Genomic DNA, 17,200 nt, shown 5'->3' with positions numbered 1-17,200 from the left:
ACATGTTTTGCTTTTATAATGTGTGAAACGTTCATATTATCATGTACAGAGGAAATTGTCATGACAATCTGTTTATTTTTAATTCTGTTATTTTACCTAATCAATAAAAAAAAAAAAACACTTAAAAAATACAAATGATCTTTGAAGCGAGAAACTTTATTTTTGTTTTTTTAGTGGATAGTAAATTTACATTCCTTATCTTCCAGCATCCAAACCTGTGGACACTAAGCTGTGTACAAGCCCTGTACAAAATACCAGCAAGCTGTGTCACATTGTCTGCCCCATAGAATGTGAAGTCTCTTCGTGGACAGCTTGGGGGCCCTGCACTTATGAAAACTGTGAAGACCAAGTGGGGAAAAAAGGTAAAATTATAGCTTAATTGCAGACACTGTGAAGTTCCATGAGGAATAATTTGTACCTGTCATCTGCAGTACCAACATTATCACTAGTCTCCTTTTTGTTTGGTTAAGTATATTTATTTCAGCATACACATATATTTCAAATGCAATACCATTAAAAGTTACTGTTGCTTCCTGCTATGCAATCACACACTCTGCTATATGTCAGAACTTTAAACATTTGTTCATATGCCAAATTACAAAAAGAACCAGATTTTAATCACAATAAAAATGGGACCAGTAATATGAAGTAGGAAATAGTTATCATTCTTTAATGTATCACCCTTGAACTTTAAAGTCTTTCCTTAAAGTACACATTTATCCAAGGTTCATGTCTGAAACACACACTCAATTACTTTAGTGTATATTACAAAATCTCTCCAAAACCACATTTAAAAAAAAAAAATAGATGTTATTATGTTTGAAATAGGGCAATTTCATGGCACATTAATTACTGTATTGGTCATTTTATAATACACCCCATATGAGTAATCAACCAGTCACCATTCAGGGTTTGACAACATTCCAGTACATCTTATCCTGTATATAGATGTCCTCCACATGCATGGAACATAGTGTGGGTATAGTTCTAAAGTAGTTCATGAGTACAATCTGTATTTGTGATTTATAATAAGTTAATATAGCGTGTTAGAGTCTGTCTCTTATTATACTAGAAATATTTGTTCTTAGTTTGAGCATCCAGAACCAAACTGCACAAATGAATAATAAGCTACGCATAGCTTATTAACTTATAATAATGCTTATAGTGACCAAAGTTGTCCTATTTGACAGAAACAAAGTTAACACTATCATCTTACTCAGCATATGCACATGCAATCTGTAACATGCTCCATAGAAATCAAGCAGTACTTGTTTATCTTACATTTTGTTAGGTTTTAAATTGAGGAAAAGGCGAATCATAAACGAGCCTACAGGAGGAACTGGAAACTGTCCCCATCTCACTGAAGCAATACCGTGCGACGAGCCGACATGCTATGACTGGCAGCTGGTTAGATTAGGAGAGTGCACACCTGACAATGAGAAGAAGTGTGGTCCTGGCACACAGATCCCAGAAGTGGAATGTGTCAACAGTGATGGTAAGCAGCTGGAGGCAGATATGACATGCATGTGTTATTTATATTTACTGGGTATTATTATAAAGGCAGTGGTGCTGCCAGTGATTTAATGTGTTACAATGTTTTGTTTTAGGTTGATAATAAATATCCCATGAGACCACAATTGTCCTTTAGAATTGTATGGTTATTAAATTATTATAATATTTGTCCTTTGGCAGTTATTTTGCTGTTTTCAGTTAAAGATATTGGCTGGCTTCTGCGGTTGCCTTTCGAATTGCCATGTCATTGGCTGTAGTTTTCTTTAAAGAATATTCATAAAATGCAGTCTTTAGAGTTGCAAAAAGGTGCTCAGATATTTTGGATTAATTTTGTTTATACCTGCAATAACATTTTCATGGGTTCGTACGTAAATGTTATTACTGTATGCTGGAATAAAAAAGTGTCCTTGAGATGAGATAATTATTTAAATTGCCATGAATTGCAAATAACACTAAACCTCACATCTGGATTCAGGCAACTAACTGTCAGTGAACCTTCAGGGCTAAACCTAGAGCTCTTTATGCTTCATGTTTAGTATTAATGAGAATTCCTTGCCACAGGTTTCTTTTCACAAACAGTATGTTGAATGTTTTTAGGGGGATTCAGTAATACTAGTGGTTATATTTTTGTTGCATCTAGCAGAATTCTCCAGGACATAAACACTCAGTGGGGATTCTGACTAGCAACTGATAATTTATGGACTTCACCTCTTTAGAGATACTTTGTGTGGGGGCTGAAATGCATTGTCTTCCATATGCGTGCAACATTTTGTTTGTCACTGCAGCTTAGTTTTAGGTTTCATATCAGATATGTTTAGTCTTATTCATTTCATCAGAGCATGTTTGATTATTGGTGTGAGATGGAATTCTAGTTATTTTCTATGCCAAAACAAATTATGTAAAATAAAATAAATAATAATAAAATAAATAAATTAAATAAAACCTTTGCATTAAAATGAAGCTCTGAAATACAACAATAAATACAACTGTGCCAATAAATGTATTATCATTTTTAGTTTTTTCTTTTGTATTTAGCTTCACAGATTTGGTCATTCAAGTAATACAAACTGAAACTGATTAAGCCAACTTGTAAGATTAGTTTATGAAAAGCCCTAGTTATATTATAAATGGATCCCTGCAACAGAAACACAAGATTCACTTTGCAAATATTCTTCTGGTATCTATGAGAAGATTTCTACTGACAAGTCACAGCAGAAGCCTGTGTAACATTGTACACTCTGATTGGTAAGAAAAGGGCATATACTGCCGAAATCAATATAACACTTTGCCTGCAACTGGGAAGAACAAAGGCAGGTGTTGCCATCAGTTGTGTGCTCTTTTTGTGACCTTTTTTTAATGTTTAAAAAAAAATACAGTGTTGTTTTTTGTTTTTAGTTACTGCTAGAAACTATTATGTTTCTAAATAATTGGTTCAAGTAAATTTAAATGCAATGTCAAAATACATCAAAATATAGGTATAATATACTACAGTACTGTAAATTCCAGAAGTAACAGTGTAAACCACTGACAAGTGGTACTTGAATGGATGTAAAAAGTAATAATTTATTTGAGTTTATCTAGTACCCAAGCTAGTTCAAGAACATCTCTTCTGTGCTTTACTGAACATTTCTTTCCAAAACCATACTTAGACAATAGTTCCAGTTGAATTGGCTTTTGCAAATCCACTGTATTAATTACAACAAAAACAAAAAACTAAACAGTGCACAATCTAATAACCAGCAAACAAAACATCTTAGTATTGCATGTAGTGCAGTACAATTGCATTACATTTCCAGCTGTACAAATACATTCATTTTGCTTTGTTAACCAATAACCACACATACTTTACAAGTGTACCACTGCGTTGCACTGACATGTAGAACAAGTTACAGTATGTATTAAAGTCATTGAAAGTGCTCCATTCAAACAAAATGTTTTCTACATTGGGCCATAAACACTTTCCTTCTCTATCAGCTAATTTTTCTCTCATCATTTTAAGTTTGTCTTTGTTTCGTCTCCAGTCACGTACTGTTTTTTTCAGCATTGCGATTGCCATGCATTTTGGCAAATTCAATAGTGCACAATTTTAAACCTGTTATATAACATTTTCGCTTTTTGTCTGACTGTCCTACATTATCCAGTCTCAAAGACAGTCACCGGCATTATTATAGCATTGCAGTTACAACGAGTGGAGGACTTGCTAAGTTTACTTGGCTTTCTAACCAATAGTTGTTTGCTACGGATCCCAGGGGCAGGTTCAGTCTGAATGTTGACAAATCAATTGCTCGGGAGGGTGGGAATAAGGAAATTCTTAGAGATTGACATCTATTGTGTTAACAGTGAAGCAGCATAGCTGTGACATTTTCATATTCCAAACATTGGTAACTTTAACCACAAATTTCCTCCACGTACATGCGTCTGGGTCGAGAGGAGGTCAGTCAAGAGTCTGAAAGCTTACATGTAATATTCAAAATGACTAAGGGTATTGTGAGTAAGAAATTCAAACTTTTAATTAGAACAGTGGTTTTGTGTTTCTACCTAGCAACGTGACCTAAATGCCGTAGAGCCTAAAAAAAATAATCGGGTTGTTGACAGTTAAGCGTGTGTGAATCATGATCACTGTGGTTGTAGTAATCCCATTGTGGCACTGGTACATAGTTTAATATTAGACACACCGCCGCATGCGTCACACTGGTTTTATGGTCACTCCCCCTTTTAAGGGTCCTGTAAAAATGCCTAGAAAATCAACTTATACAACATTTTTAAGGTAATACTTATACATTAGTTACTATTTCTTTTGTGGTTTTAAAGGGTCATACCCTGTATGGTTTAACTATTTTTTTTTACATATACAATACAAGAATGTTGTAACTGTATAAGCAGCTCCATAGATGTTTCATATAAACAGTTTACAGTATAAAAACACTGTTTACCAAAAAAAAATCATCTGTTAAAGTTTCTGAGCTGTAACACAACTTTCAATGGGGTAGAAAGTTAAACACTCAATCATGAGAAGAAAAGGCAACTAGTACAAATAGACAGCTTTGTCAGTGTCTTATTGTGGTTTATTAAACTATAGCTAATTCTTCTTAGTGTTACTGACATGTATAATAATCTTTGGATGGGCAAGAATAGAGTGATATACATATTTTTTATGTTTATGAGATGGGAATTGCATGAGAGAAAAGACACTGAGCGGTGTAATGAGAGCTGCGCTACATATTTTTCTAAGCTTCATCAGTCAACCTTTTGGGACCTCTGTATGAATAACTTACAAGATTCCTCCTGCCCTGATAATGAGCATGATAATGTACAACAAATATACAGGAACAGCTTTTATGTCACACAGGGCTAAGATCCAAACAAGTTTAATGTGCCATGGTGAAACATGGCTCAAAAACGCATTGTTGTTATCTTTCCGGTGTTATTTTAGTGACATTAAGTTATAATTCGATTGCTCTGCAGATGATATTCGTTTCGGATGTGGTCATCTTTGTCTATGTTTAGTGTAAAGCAGGCTGCCATGTTTTATGCCAGATGCAACCCAATGGCCCTTTTTTTCTGTGCATTGTGTCAGCTGAGGACATGTGTCTGCTGTATGCAGGATTAACCAGAGGGTCACCTGGAGAGGGTTTTGGAGTTGTACCAACTGTTATTCTGAAATTAAATTGGGCAGTGGAAATGCGTTTTGCTTGATTACATGCAGGCAAGGACAACGGCTTTAGTGTTAGTTTAGAATTGAGCAGGAGCTCAGTAAGGCAGGTACAGTACTATGGGTTACTGTAAAGCAATAAATATGTTGAGGCTTACACTTTATCACTTTCAAGCATTTTCCCACTCGATTTTTTATTTAAATGCAGAGGGTATAATTATGCATAAGTGAAACCTACGGAATGTGCAAATATGGCATATGCTTCATTAAGCTAATTTTATAAACTCAGAGGCAAATTGATTACTTCTAATTGCAATTTATTTTTCAAAAAATATAAATTATAATTTGTAATAGTATCATATTACACCAAAAAGAAACCCGAAGCATACAATTTTGATAAAGTGGCAGCCACAGGCTTTTCATAATTACGCAACTGGGTCATGTAAATGCAAATGTGCGACAAATTTGCAGAAATGTGTTTGAGTTTCAACTTGAGTTTTTGCTTGCACTCATGCAGGGACCAAAGGATTGGCCTTGTTATCCATACTCTTTGTCAACCCTGTAAAAGGTGACCAAGGGGAACACTCCGTAATAAGATGCATTACTAGAGTCTGTAAGGCAAAGCCTGATCCCTTATGTCAATACTTGAATCACTTGAGCTGAAACACTATACACTATATGTGCAATTGTAGCATATGATTCTAAGAGAGATCACTTTTATCAGTACAACAATTTGTGTAGCCTTTACAATTGTACAGTAGTCACCCTGTTATAGACTTTATACATCTAGCCTGCTATTTTACTGCTATTCAGTTGCTCAGTACAGCTGAAATATAGCAGATACTGACTGCAATGTTTTTGTTTTTTTTTCTATGCAGCATTTGTGCTATCTGAACTGTCATTGTCCATTCTGTCATTTATAATAAATGCTGTGCATAAGTTGATCAAATAAACACTCTAAATGCACTGATAAAAAAAAAAAAAAATAATAGTAAGTAAAGCACTACCTGAATGATCCACTTGTCAAATAATTGGCCTTGGTGATGTTTTCCCTGACAGTTCATCACAGTTCAGGTGTATTAAATGAGCCATTAGACAATCTTATCACTTTTTGAGGACATTAAAAGAGTGTTTAGTCTTTCATTGACATACAATATCAAATACAGTATGAAATAAGACCTGCTTTTTCTGGGTTATTCTTAGAAATATCATCTTCTAATGTGATGATCCTAATGTGATATTTGTCACTGAGCCAGAATACCAATTTAAAGAGTTTAGCAAAAGGTTTTTTTTTTTTTCTTTCTTCATAACTAAGTTATGTGAAAAGGCTGATGCAGTTCAGTAATATATAACACTAAAGTCAAATCTAATTTCTATACACACGTCTTTTATCTTTGCAATATTGTACTCATAAAAAAAAAGTTTAACTGTCATTGTTCGAGTTTGGTATTGGACATGTCAAGTTTAAATGCAAGGCGTCTTCATTTACATTGAAGATTGAGTTATGGGGTTTGGATTGTGTTGCCTTTAACTAAGTTATTTGCCATTATTAAATTTAGTGTTAAAAATAGAAACCACAGGAACACTTTAAGCTACAGTAGACAGAATATTGGCATCTTATTAGGTCTCAGGTGGGATATTGTCACTGGCTCCCAGTTGGCTTCTGTACTGGATTGTAATAATCATGGTTTCCGCTCAAGCGGATAAGATGTGACACATTTAAGCCTCAATTGTCACTGTACAGATAATAGCACACTGGAATATTGTTTTATTAAGACAGAACAATCACCGTGTTTCCCTCCACTCGTTTACATCTTCAGAAAAAATAACCCCAAAAGGGAAGATTTGAAAAAGTTTTGTCAGAACACACTGAATGAATAGATCAGAATCATCTTCTTGAAATCAGCTTTGTTTAACCACATGTTCCTGAAAAGGCTGTTCACAGCAAGATACTTTTGTTCCTCACAGCCAGGTAATTTAAGTGTGGAAGCAGGTATGCAACAATGAAATGTATGCAGTGTACATTTGTTTTGTACATCTAATTTTAATTATAAAGCAAAGAAAAACTTCCAGGTGCAGCATTATTAAACATGCTCCCTTGCTGAACAGTTCAACATGGAAGACTTTCTATCAGGTATTTTACTAGCAGTCATGCATTTTAATATATCACTGTTGCAGTTTGATTCATTCTGATTGATAGCAAACATACTGCAAAACATATTTAGGAAGATCATCCTAGCAAAAGTAAGTAAAGAGCAGTAACTTGAACAAGGTTTACTAGTGCATGCAAATAGGGTCTTCATAATTGTGTTCTAATCGCACAGGTAAGGTTACAAATATTTGTATAAAATCTAGTTTTGCAGAGTGTTTGATAGCCGTAGCCAGACAAAGAGAGAGGAGGAGGAGACGTCCCCAAATATTTAGAAGTCTTTTCTGAGCCTGTCTGACGCACAATGTATGCAGCAATTTTGCCTCAACAGACAAACAATCACTGACATCTGCCAACTGCTTCAGGCTGACCTGGAAGGAGGCATGTGGAGTGCACACTGTTTGTCTGTAGCACTAAGGCTACCCACTGCACTAACATTTTATACCACTGACTTTTTCCAGCTTACTGTGGGTTACTGTAAAGCAATAAATATTTGCGACCAAAATATTTGCAGAATCATACCCATAAAATGTATTTTGCTCCAGAAATGTTGGCTACCTGCTGCAATATACGAAGAATGTAGGCCTATTAGTGGAATTTTATTTCATACGCGAAAAACGCATAATAAAGGGGTTGCAGGGAATGCATGCATTTACTGATTTTCATCCCAACAGACAATTACAAATATTGACCCCTTAATAGTATACAGATGCAGGAAAGAAAATCTGAAATCAATAGTAAATTTTTTGATGTGTGCATGTGACTTATTTGCTGGAACTTTTACTGTGTCTGACTCTTGTCAAGTTAACTTTAAAAAGTGCTTGTATTGTATGTGCATGTAAGTTTGTACATCTAACAAGTTCAATTATAAACATTGTTCATATACTTAAATACCATCCACATCACTTCACTGGGAGACTTGTATCACCAAAGTAGGATTTCCAGTGATTATCGCTGTCAGCAATGATTTTGGGTGTTGTAAAAATGAAGCGGGAACTTCAGAGTTACACAGTTGTCAATTAATATGGTATTTGTATTTATTTTTTTTATTATTATTTTAAATGAGAGATACAGTCCCATTTAAAATAAGACTTAACTGTGTTTTTGTTTCTTATATCTGGTGCATAATACAAAACTTTGGAAATGTTTTATAATACCCGTGCTCTACAATACTAAATACCATATAAGTCGACTTATACTGTCTTATATGGAAACCATTTCAAATGAAGATTTACAAGTTTCCCTATTTAGAAGTTTTCAAAGAGTCAATGTTTCAAATTAGACGGTATTCTGTTTTAAGTGTTTTGCTTCAGGCTTTATATTTGCGTGTTCAAACATATTCTTGGTACTAGACAAGGATACATAAAATCATCCTATTAATAAGAGGAAACCAATAAAACATTTTTTTAAAAAATTAGTACATTGCCAATATACAGTACTATTAAAGGTACTTAATAATGTTCTGCGTGTGATTTGTATTTTACTGAAGTATGATTACAGCACTTTGTGATTGTGGTCCACTATGAAAGGTGCTATATAAAATAAAGATTGACTGATTGATTGATTAATTGAAATAATGTTTACCCTTATTATAGAGGAAAAAAAAATGTCAAGATCACAAGATAAATGTTCACAAGATAAATGATCTCAGGATCTTGATATTACCTTTCCGTTATCTCAGGACCATGAGATAATTTATCTTGAGAACAGATAAATGATGTCAGGAAAACGTAAGATAAATTATCTTGTGATCACCAGACAACAAAATGTTGTTTTTTTTTTGTTTTGTTTTTTCTTCATTTTCTTAAAAGAGCCACCGTAGATTTCTCACCATGTTTTCAACTTGTGTACATCTGGCTATAGATCTCGATTTATTTATTTTCATGATGTCATTGTAACTTTACTGTAGCATCATTAGGTATGCGTCTTTGAAAACAATAATGGTGCTTCTAAATGTCCCCAGGGTCACCGTGGAATCAGGTCACATTGATTTCTATTAGAGAATCAGAAATCCCCATTATGTCAAGTAATCAATTAACATTGATCAGAACCCAAAGACTGCTTCTTGTAATTTTAAGCTGGACTTGCAGATAGCACAGGCTAAATAAAGAATGGCTAAATAAAGTAAATATATTTCTTTACTCTAAATTAAATATATTTCTTTACTCTAAAGTAAATACATTTCTTTACTCTAAAGTAAATATATTTCTTTAGTCTAAAGTAAATACATGTCTTTACTCTAAAGTAAATACATTTATTTACTCTAAAGTAAATATATTTCTTTACTCTAAAGTAAATACATTTATTTTTTGTTTCTTGGCTCATACTAGACGTGTGTATTGCAGTTAAATCAGCCGAGCCACATGCTTTCTGTTTAAAACAGTAAAGTACTTGGATATAAAACTAATTATACTGGCGAAGCAACCAGGGGATTAAGACAATTATTTGGTTACGATATACTGTAGTGTATGTTTGAGGCACCATATGGCAGAATTTGTGGAACAACTTGTATTAAATGTAAAATTGAAGCATGTATTTAAGACTGCTAACTGCAACCCAGCTATGACAGTATCATTACCTATTCAGTAGAATGGGTAACCCTAATAGCAACCAAAATGCTTGCCTTATAACATATTTATACATACATAAATAAACTAATCAATCAATAAATAAATTGCTTGTAATGGATGTAAATCCGTATTCTGAAATGTAGCACTGTGAAATGTAAAGTATTGTAACCCAATTGTAGGATCATGTTTTTTTCTTCAGTGGTGTAGTTTGAAGCATTGTGGTTAAGTACCAATGACTATGCAATATGGTAAAGCATTACAAGTGCAAATGGAACTCTTATCCACATTAACATATCCAGTATACTTTCGGAGTGACATCAATTAATTCTGTCTGTTAACAATTTGTTACATGACACTACTTGCCCATCCCTGTTACTGCTTGACTTTTACAGATAAGTGCCATGCAAAATGATGTACCTTACCACTTGCATAACGCTGCTTATGAATACTATGGTATAGGTTGCGTAAGAACAAATCTATTCTTATATTAAAAAGTGAACCTTCACATATCTTCTTAAATTAAAAAGTGAACCTTCAAATCTATCCAGACGTACACCATTAAGTAGATGAAAATGATGTAGTCAGCAGGGTTCTCACCAGGAATTATTCACAGCATGGTGGTGGGCGGAGCAGGGGGCGGGGAAAGAAACTGAGATCCTTGCAACCCCCTGCAGGCGAGGCAGGACAAGTCATGCACATGCTTACACTTTGTGGAAGTAGTTGTCAGCATAATATTCTATATCTATGGTTATCAGTAGCTTGATGCAGAGTCTGCTTCACAGGATAACGTACTCCCTAGCAACGCATGGACGCCATTCCACGGAGGGGAAACTAGATTTTTGCCATAGTGTTATCTTTTCTGTCCGACTGAGAAACCTGTTTTTACCTTTCAAAACATTAAAATGGCCTACGATTATGTGAATATAATTAGTGCTGTTCAAAAAATAGCATAAATATTAGGTTTTCTAAACATTCATGCATTCAAACATACATTCTAAACATTCATGACTTTTTTTTTTCAATTGTAGCCTACTGCATAATAGTAGTTTATGCATGTGAGTTGTATATTATTATTTGTAGTTAAAATAATAGGCTACTTACTGATTATTTAAAAAAAAAAGCTATACTAATAACGTGCATCATCTCACATTTTAAATATTCTAATAAACTTTACTGTGATCATCGGATTGTGGAGTTTGCTTTTGTTGTCGTTTTTCCTATATATATGGTTGTTGCATCATTAAAAGACGTAACCTACACTTGATCACACATGTGCTTGCAAGAATAAGTGGAAAACCCATTTTTCACTGTTGTTACGTAGTTAAGGAATATACAACATTTTTTTCCAACTTATCACAAGTAAAAGTGGACATGTACTGTGTTCCGCATTTTATATTTTAAAACCTACATACTATATATAATCTATGGGAAACTGAAGTCATACAAAAGAATTATTGTAAAATTGTGGAGCTTTGGATTTTTTTCTAAAGACCATGAAATAAAAAAGATTGAATATCTCAAAACTGTTTGGAATACACATTAATGTTCTTCGTCTGAACGATTTATTTATTTAACCCAGCTTGTTATCTTACGTTCCTGCTAGCAGCTCGCCACGTCACCATAAGAGAAACATTTTTCTTTGTGGCTCAACTATTTTTCACGACTATTTTTTGCGACGGTGGCAAAGGCTTTGAAAAATATACTTATGTAAGACTGCCAGCACATTCAACGTGTGCTGGTAGATGAATCAATACAGACTGTTTAGTTTGATTTAATTTTGCCCAATGAAAGCTTGTTAGCTTGATCACATAACATAGGCATGCCACAAATGTTGTGTTTGGCGGGAGGACAGAGGCTCTGATAGAAACAAAACCCACATGGCATCCAAACAGAAAAAAAAGTTATAAAACAAATTGTACAGACCGATTATCAAAATCATGTTCCAAAAGATGCAAAGAAGAAAACCGCGTCAGTCAAAATAATGACATATATATTTATGTGTATTGTAAATGTTAGGGTCTGGCATTATATGGCAAATATCTACGTGTTTTCAGATAAAATACACGTCTTTTTGCCTTGCTGAAACAGTATGTTAACAACTTGTTTATAGTAAAGTTAAGTGGCTAAAGTTTTTCCAGTGTGTTATGTATTTGGGTCCGAAAATAAGTGAGCCCAGAACAGGAGAACTGTACAAAATCAAACGTCAGGCAGTTACACACATAGCACACCAACACAGAACCCCAAGAACCCCGAAGTGCACACGCGCCTTCCTTTATATAGTGCAGCTAACACGTGGCCTTACACGTGTTAATATACAGTGCTGTGCACGTGAACACGCTCTGCACCTGCAGTAATATACAACACAGCGTGGCTAAAAGATGTTAAGTTACTTCAGCCACAGTGGCTAACTAAGTGAAAGTCTTAGAGGGAACGTAATTATGGTATAATAATAAAGATCTGCAAAGATGTTGGTTGTCACAGAGCTGTGTAACAGGGGCACACCCAGGATCTAGTTTCATCTGTCAACAGGGGAGAATGTGCTAATAAAGTTCAGTGAAGTTCAATCTTGTCTCCATGTCGCATACATTACATGCACAAAACTAAAGAACATACTGTCACAACCAGCCCATTGAAGAGTACTGAGAGCCGAAACAAGTATTTTAAGAAAGCCAATTTCTCACATAAAGGAATAATCAACAATGTTTCACATGATTATTATTTTTTTGCCGTTAAGCAAACTGAAAACCCAGCATAGTGGCCCGATTACAGCGTCATTTTTCCAGGTAACAACGTAACAGCCCGTTACGCTCAACACCGCTGCCGAGAACCCTGGTCGGGAGTTCAAACAAATATATCTTTCACCTTCAATTTTCAACAGAAAAAAAGACGGAGAACCCAGTGTTCATTGAAAATAAGTTTACATTAGGAAGGATAGCTTCCTTGTATTCATTTTTTATTCAGAATGAAATTTCTGATGTTAGAATTGGCCTGGGTGTACGATTCTGGGGATGTTTATACATTTAGGAGAGTAGGCATTTGGTGATGCTTTTGAGTGCCTTTAGGAAAATGTGTTGTTTTTCTTTTTTGTTAATGTCATATTACAGTGCAAGCAATTAACCAAAATACACATTCAGCTGAATGACACGCTTTGTCATCAAAATATCGGAGTGATTAGCTTTTTTAGATGAATTTTATATTTTTATTTACTAGATTACTGTGTAGATCATTACAATAATGGTATCAAATCTTCACAGTGGTTGAATCCTTTGAAATGTTAAGATATTGGATGCAAGCTCCTTGCCTCCTGTTATCCTATTCTAGGTTTATCTGGGTATTGCCAGAACCATCATCCAGTACCCACAGTTTAAATATAATCATTTTAAAAAGTATATTACAGACTCAGTACTAAATATTCAGAAAAAAGATCTACTAGCTAGGTATTTGGAATATTCAGTATTCCCATAGTGTGTCCCAATAGGAGTGAAAGACAAGTTCTTATGAATTTTGATCCTCACTTTCTTCAAAGAATTGTGACGTTATACGATTAGGTTTACGAACGAAAATTTTAACCTCGAGTACATAAAAACAAGTTAACGGAAGATAAGTCAAAAAGGACAAAGAAAAAATATATATATATATATATATATATATAATATATATATATATATATATAATATATATATATATAAACATTGTATGACATTGCATTACACTTACATCACAAACAGATAATTGAGAATGCTCAAATATAGAATATACATTCGTATAAACAGAGAATTTGGAATACTTTTGGAATACTGAGTGATGGAAATATTGGCTTATGATTCTAGGATGGGGTTTTCTACAGCTCTACCTCTTAACCAAACACTTCCACAGCATGGTCTTGCTGCCTCCTGTTTAGACATGAGTTGATTGATGCAATGTAGTCTTGTGATGGAAATGGCTTTGTTTCCCCCTGAGAATTTCAGCTTGTTATCAAACTTAATTTTCTTCACCACTATGACATTTGATTAAACCGCTTAACAAAAGCAATCGCTGATGCTTGGGCTAGGGATCGATGATTCTGTGTAAGATCCTCTTCAGGAGAGTTACATTTCAATAGAAACCTTGAGCTATCTGCCTCAGTGGCCTTACATGCCTTGTCATTGCATACTAACAGCTACGTTGATGATATTCTCTTCTGTATTGTACAATTAATTTCATTTTGATTCAGCTGAATGCATTATAGTCGAATTCTGGTCATTTAAATATACCAGTAATACAGAAATGTAAAGTGACTTTTGTATCTGAAGAATGACATTTTAAGTTTAATAATTTAGCCTAGATGTTGTAAGCATAATTAGTGCTACTTATAACACTGCAATATACTTATTATTTTAAACCCCATTACCTAAAAACAAAATGAAACACAAAAATAGTCAACTACCAACCTTACTGCAAGCAGTACTTTCAGACTCACAATTATTTAGTAAGATCAGTGGGTCCAAGGTTTTTTTTCCAAGGTTATAAATGAAGCATGGGTTCAGGTTACTAAGTCTGTTTTAAGTGTGTCTTCATCTTAGATTCCAGGAAAGGTTGGCAGGCATTTCCATATAAAGTATCTTACACCAATTGAACCTTGCCTTGTTTCATATTAGTCATATTATCTGTCTTCTAATCGACTCACAATGGGTGTTTGCCATTAATTATTTTCCCACAAAAAGCCTGTAGCAGTGCTACCTAAGCCCCTTTCACACTGACACTTCTACTGGTTCTGGCTACCCGGGTCACAATCTTGCATAGTGTGAAACCACGTACCTGGGTCGTACCTGGGTTAAGCTGGCTCCCAGCGACCCACCTCAAGATGCTGGTTGACATGCTTTGACCCGGGCTGACCAGTAAAGATCTGTTTCACTTGCACATTGTTTGAACCTGGCCATATCAAAAATACAGACCATGATTTTAATTTCTTCACATTAATCATGTTACAGATACCACTTCATATATATAGGACTTTACATTCTTTACAATGACTACTCATTCACCTGACACTGAGAAACGCTTTATTGTTCAAGGATAAAATGCAATTTACTATGAATTAATACAAGTTTAAATACAGAGCTATTCATATTAAACTGGCAGATATTTACAGTATATTTATTTTGTTTACATGTGAGAGTTTGACATAGATAGATTTGAATAAAAACAATATGTCATAGTTATGCATGAAGACAAATGCAATGGCTGACAAATGCATTGGACAAAATAATAAAAAAAAGATCAAGTAACTGTTCAGTTCTTATTAATAATTGTGTTTATTTGATCAATCTTTGTGTATATTTATCTGTCTATTTAAACATATAATTCGATTTTTTTAATATGATATGTACAATACAATAGGGTCTGTCTTCAGTAATTTATTTCGGCACGGAACATGTTTACCTTGGTTTTTCATTAACTAGCTCTAATTTGCCTTTGTGCCCATCTGGGCTGGGTTGTTGACTTTTCCTGCTTATTCAGCAATGATGGACTGTTTTCTGGCTCTTTCATCCCCAGGAGAGGAGGTAGACAGACAGCTGTGTGGAGATGCCATCTATCCCACTCCTATTGTCTGTGAAGTCCCATGCCCAAAGGACTGTGTGCTCAGCGCATGGTCAAAATGGTCCTCATGCTCTCACACCTGCTCAGGAAAAACCACTGAAGGGAAACAGACACGGGCTCGCTCTATTTTGGCATATGCAGGTGAAGGTAAAAATAATCTATTTCCCCAGATGTTTCATTAAGTCTATAGCTTGTAGTGTGTGCAACACCATTCCAGTCATTGTTATCAATATTATGCTCTAACTACAGTATCTGGATACTTGATATAAACAGTTGTGATCTGGGCTCAAAGGTTAAGTAATTGACAGCTCATTATGCATGCAGTTGTATAATTATAAAGGATTATTCAATGGTATATTATTATTATTATTATTATTATTATTATTATTATTATTAAAGAAGAAGAAGAGGAAGTAGTTACATAAACAGGAACCCCTTTTTGCCAGTATTGGCCAAGCCTTTTATTTCCAGTTTCAAATCACAAATGACTGTGTTTTAGTATAAAAAGCAGATTGAATTTCCATTTTAAAGCTTAATTGTTATCCGCACCGCAAAACCTTGATTCCACGTGCAAGATTACCGAAAAAAATAAATAAATAAAAACAGACAGACACTTACAGGAACTCATTACTTTCTCGCAATGAGGTAAAGTGAGCTGAAATGCAGTAGTACATAACAAGTGACTTCTGCCCTTGCTAAAAAAAGGAATGTTTGTCTTTGTAATTAATCAAACACTAGTTTGGCCTGTTTTTTTTTTTAATATGTAGATTATTCCTGTTAGAATGGCTACTAATCAGATTTCAGTATTACATTGAATGGTTGTTCAGTTTTCTACCTTTTGGATGTAGTAAGAGGCATTTGTCTTATTATGAGCAACATCTTAGACCTTAATGGTTTATATTTATGTATTAAAAAATATATATATATATATTTTAACCAAAAGTATTATTTTTGCAAAAAAAACCAGACTATGCTTCATGGAATTGTGAAGTTTGTAATTCCGATGGTATGTTTGAACAATAAGTGTACAGTAAAACAATAATGTGTGACCTCTAACCTAAGACTTCAATCTTCAAAGCAGCATTATCCCTAATGTCTTTTTTAACAGGTTCATTTGCCATTTCAGATTGCTCTAGGTTTAAATTTCTCTGTGTATTATATTCTTGCTTCATTTAGTGGATATATACACTACCAACGTTACATTTAAAGGATTTCTAACCTTTCATTAACTTTCTCATGAAAAACCATAAGCAGAGACAGAATGGTAATCTAATATATTATTATAAAATGGTCTTACCCTAGCAAAACATTTTACCATTCCCATTATTGACTCATTGTTTCTACCTGTTCAAACTCACTTATTGCTTAAAATCTGTTCTTTTAACATGTCTGATGTCTAATTGTTTTAGGGGGAGTTCAGTGCCCGAATAGCAGCACTCTCCATGAAGTGCGCGGCTGTAATGACCACCCCTGCACTGTCTATCACTGGCAAACTGGGACCTGGGGCCAGTGCATAGAGGACCCATCAGTATCAACTATTAATTCTACCACCAGCCGGAGCGGTGAACTGACCTGCTCAATCGGAATGCAGACAAGAAAAGTCATCTGTGTGAGGGTCAACGTGGGACAGGTGCCACCAAAGAAGTAAGAGATAAGGCTCCTTACAAAGGAATTACATTTTCACAGTCCGGATCCTTGTCTTTCTGGGTTGTTTTTTTTTTTTTCAAGAAAAAAGTG

The 17,200-nt window shown here is 34.5% G+C and overlaps 1 protein-coding gene across 6 annotated transcripts in view; it reads left to right on the top strand.

The window, feature by feature from the left end:
* LOC121313576 (thrombospondin type-1 domain-containing protein 7A-like) overlaps positions 1-17,200 on the top strand; it is a 191,860-nt gene that overhangs the window by 121,544 nt on the left and 53,116 nt on the right. For 5 of the 6 annotated variants that reach the window (XM_041246260.1, XM_041246254.1, XM_041246258.1 and 2 more), the window contains 4 exons: positions 207-362; positions 1,292-1,495; positions 15,419-15,610; positions 16,873-17,107. In XM_041246260.1, coding sequence (XP_041102194.1) covers positions 207-362; positions 1,292-1,495; positions 15,419-15,610; positions 16,873-17,107 — 787 coding nt within the window. The remainder of the gene's footprint in view (positions 1-206; positions 363-1,291; positions 1,496-15,418; positions 15,611-16,872; positions 17,108-17,200) is intronic. The other variant, XM_041246256.1, reaches the window with a different exon arrangement.

This window comes from Polyodon spathula, chromosome 3 (assembly GCF_017654505.1).
Source record: "Polyodon spathula isolate WHYD16114869_AA chromosome 3, ASM1765450v1, whole genome shotgun sequence".
NCBI lineage: Eukaryota > Metazoa > Chordata > Actinopteri > Acipenseriformes > Polyodontidae > Polyodon > Polyodon spathula.
This window is presented reverse-complemented; position numbering and strand designations above follow the sequence as displayed.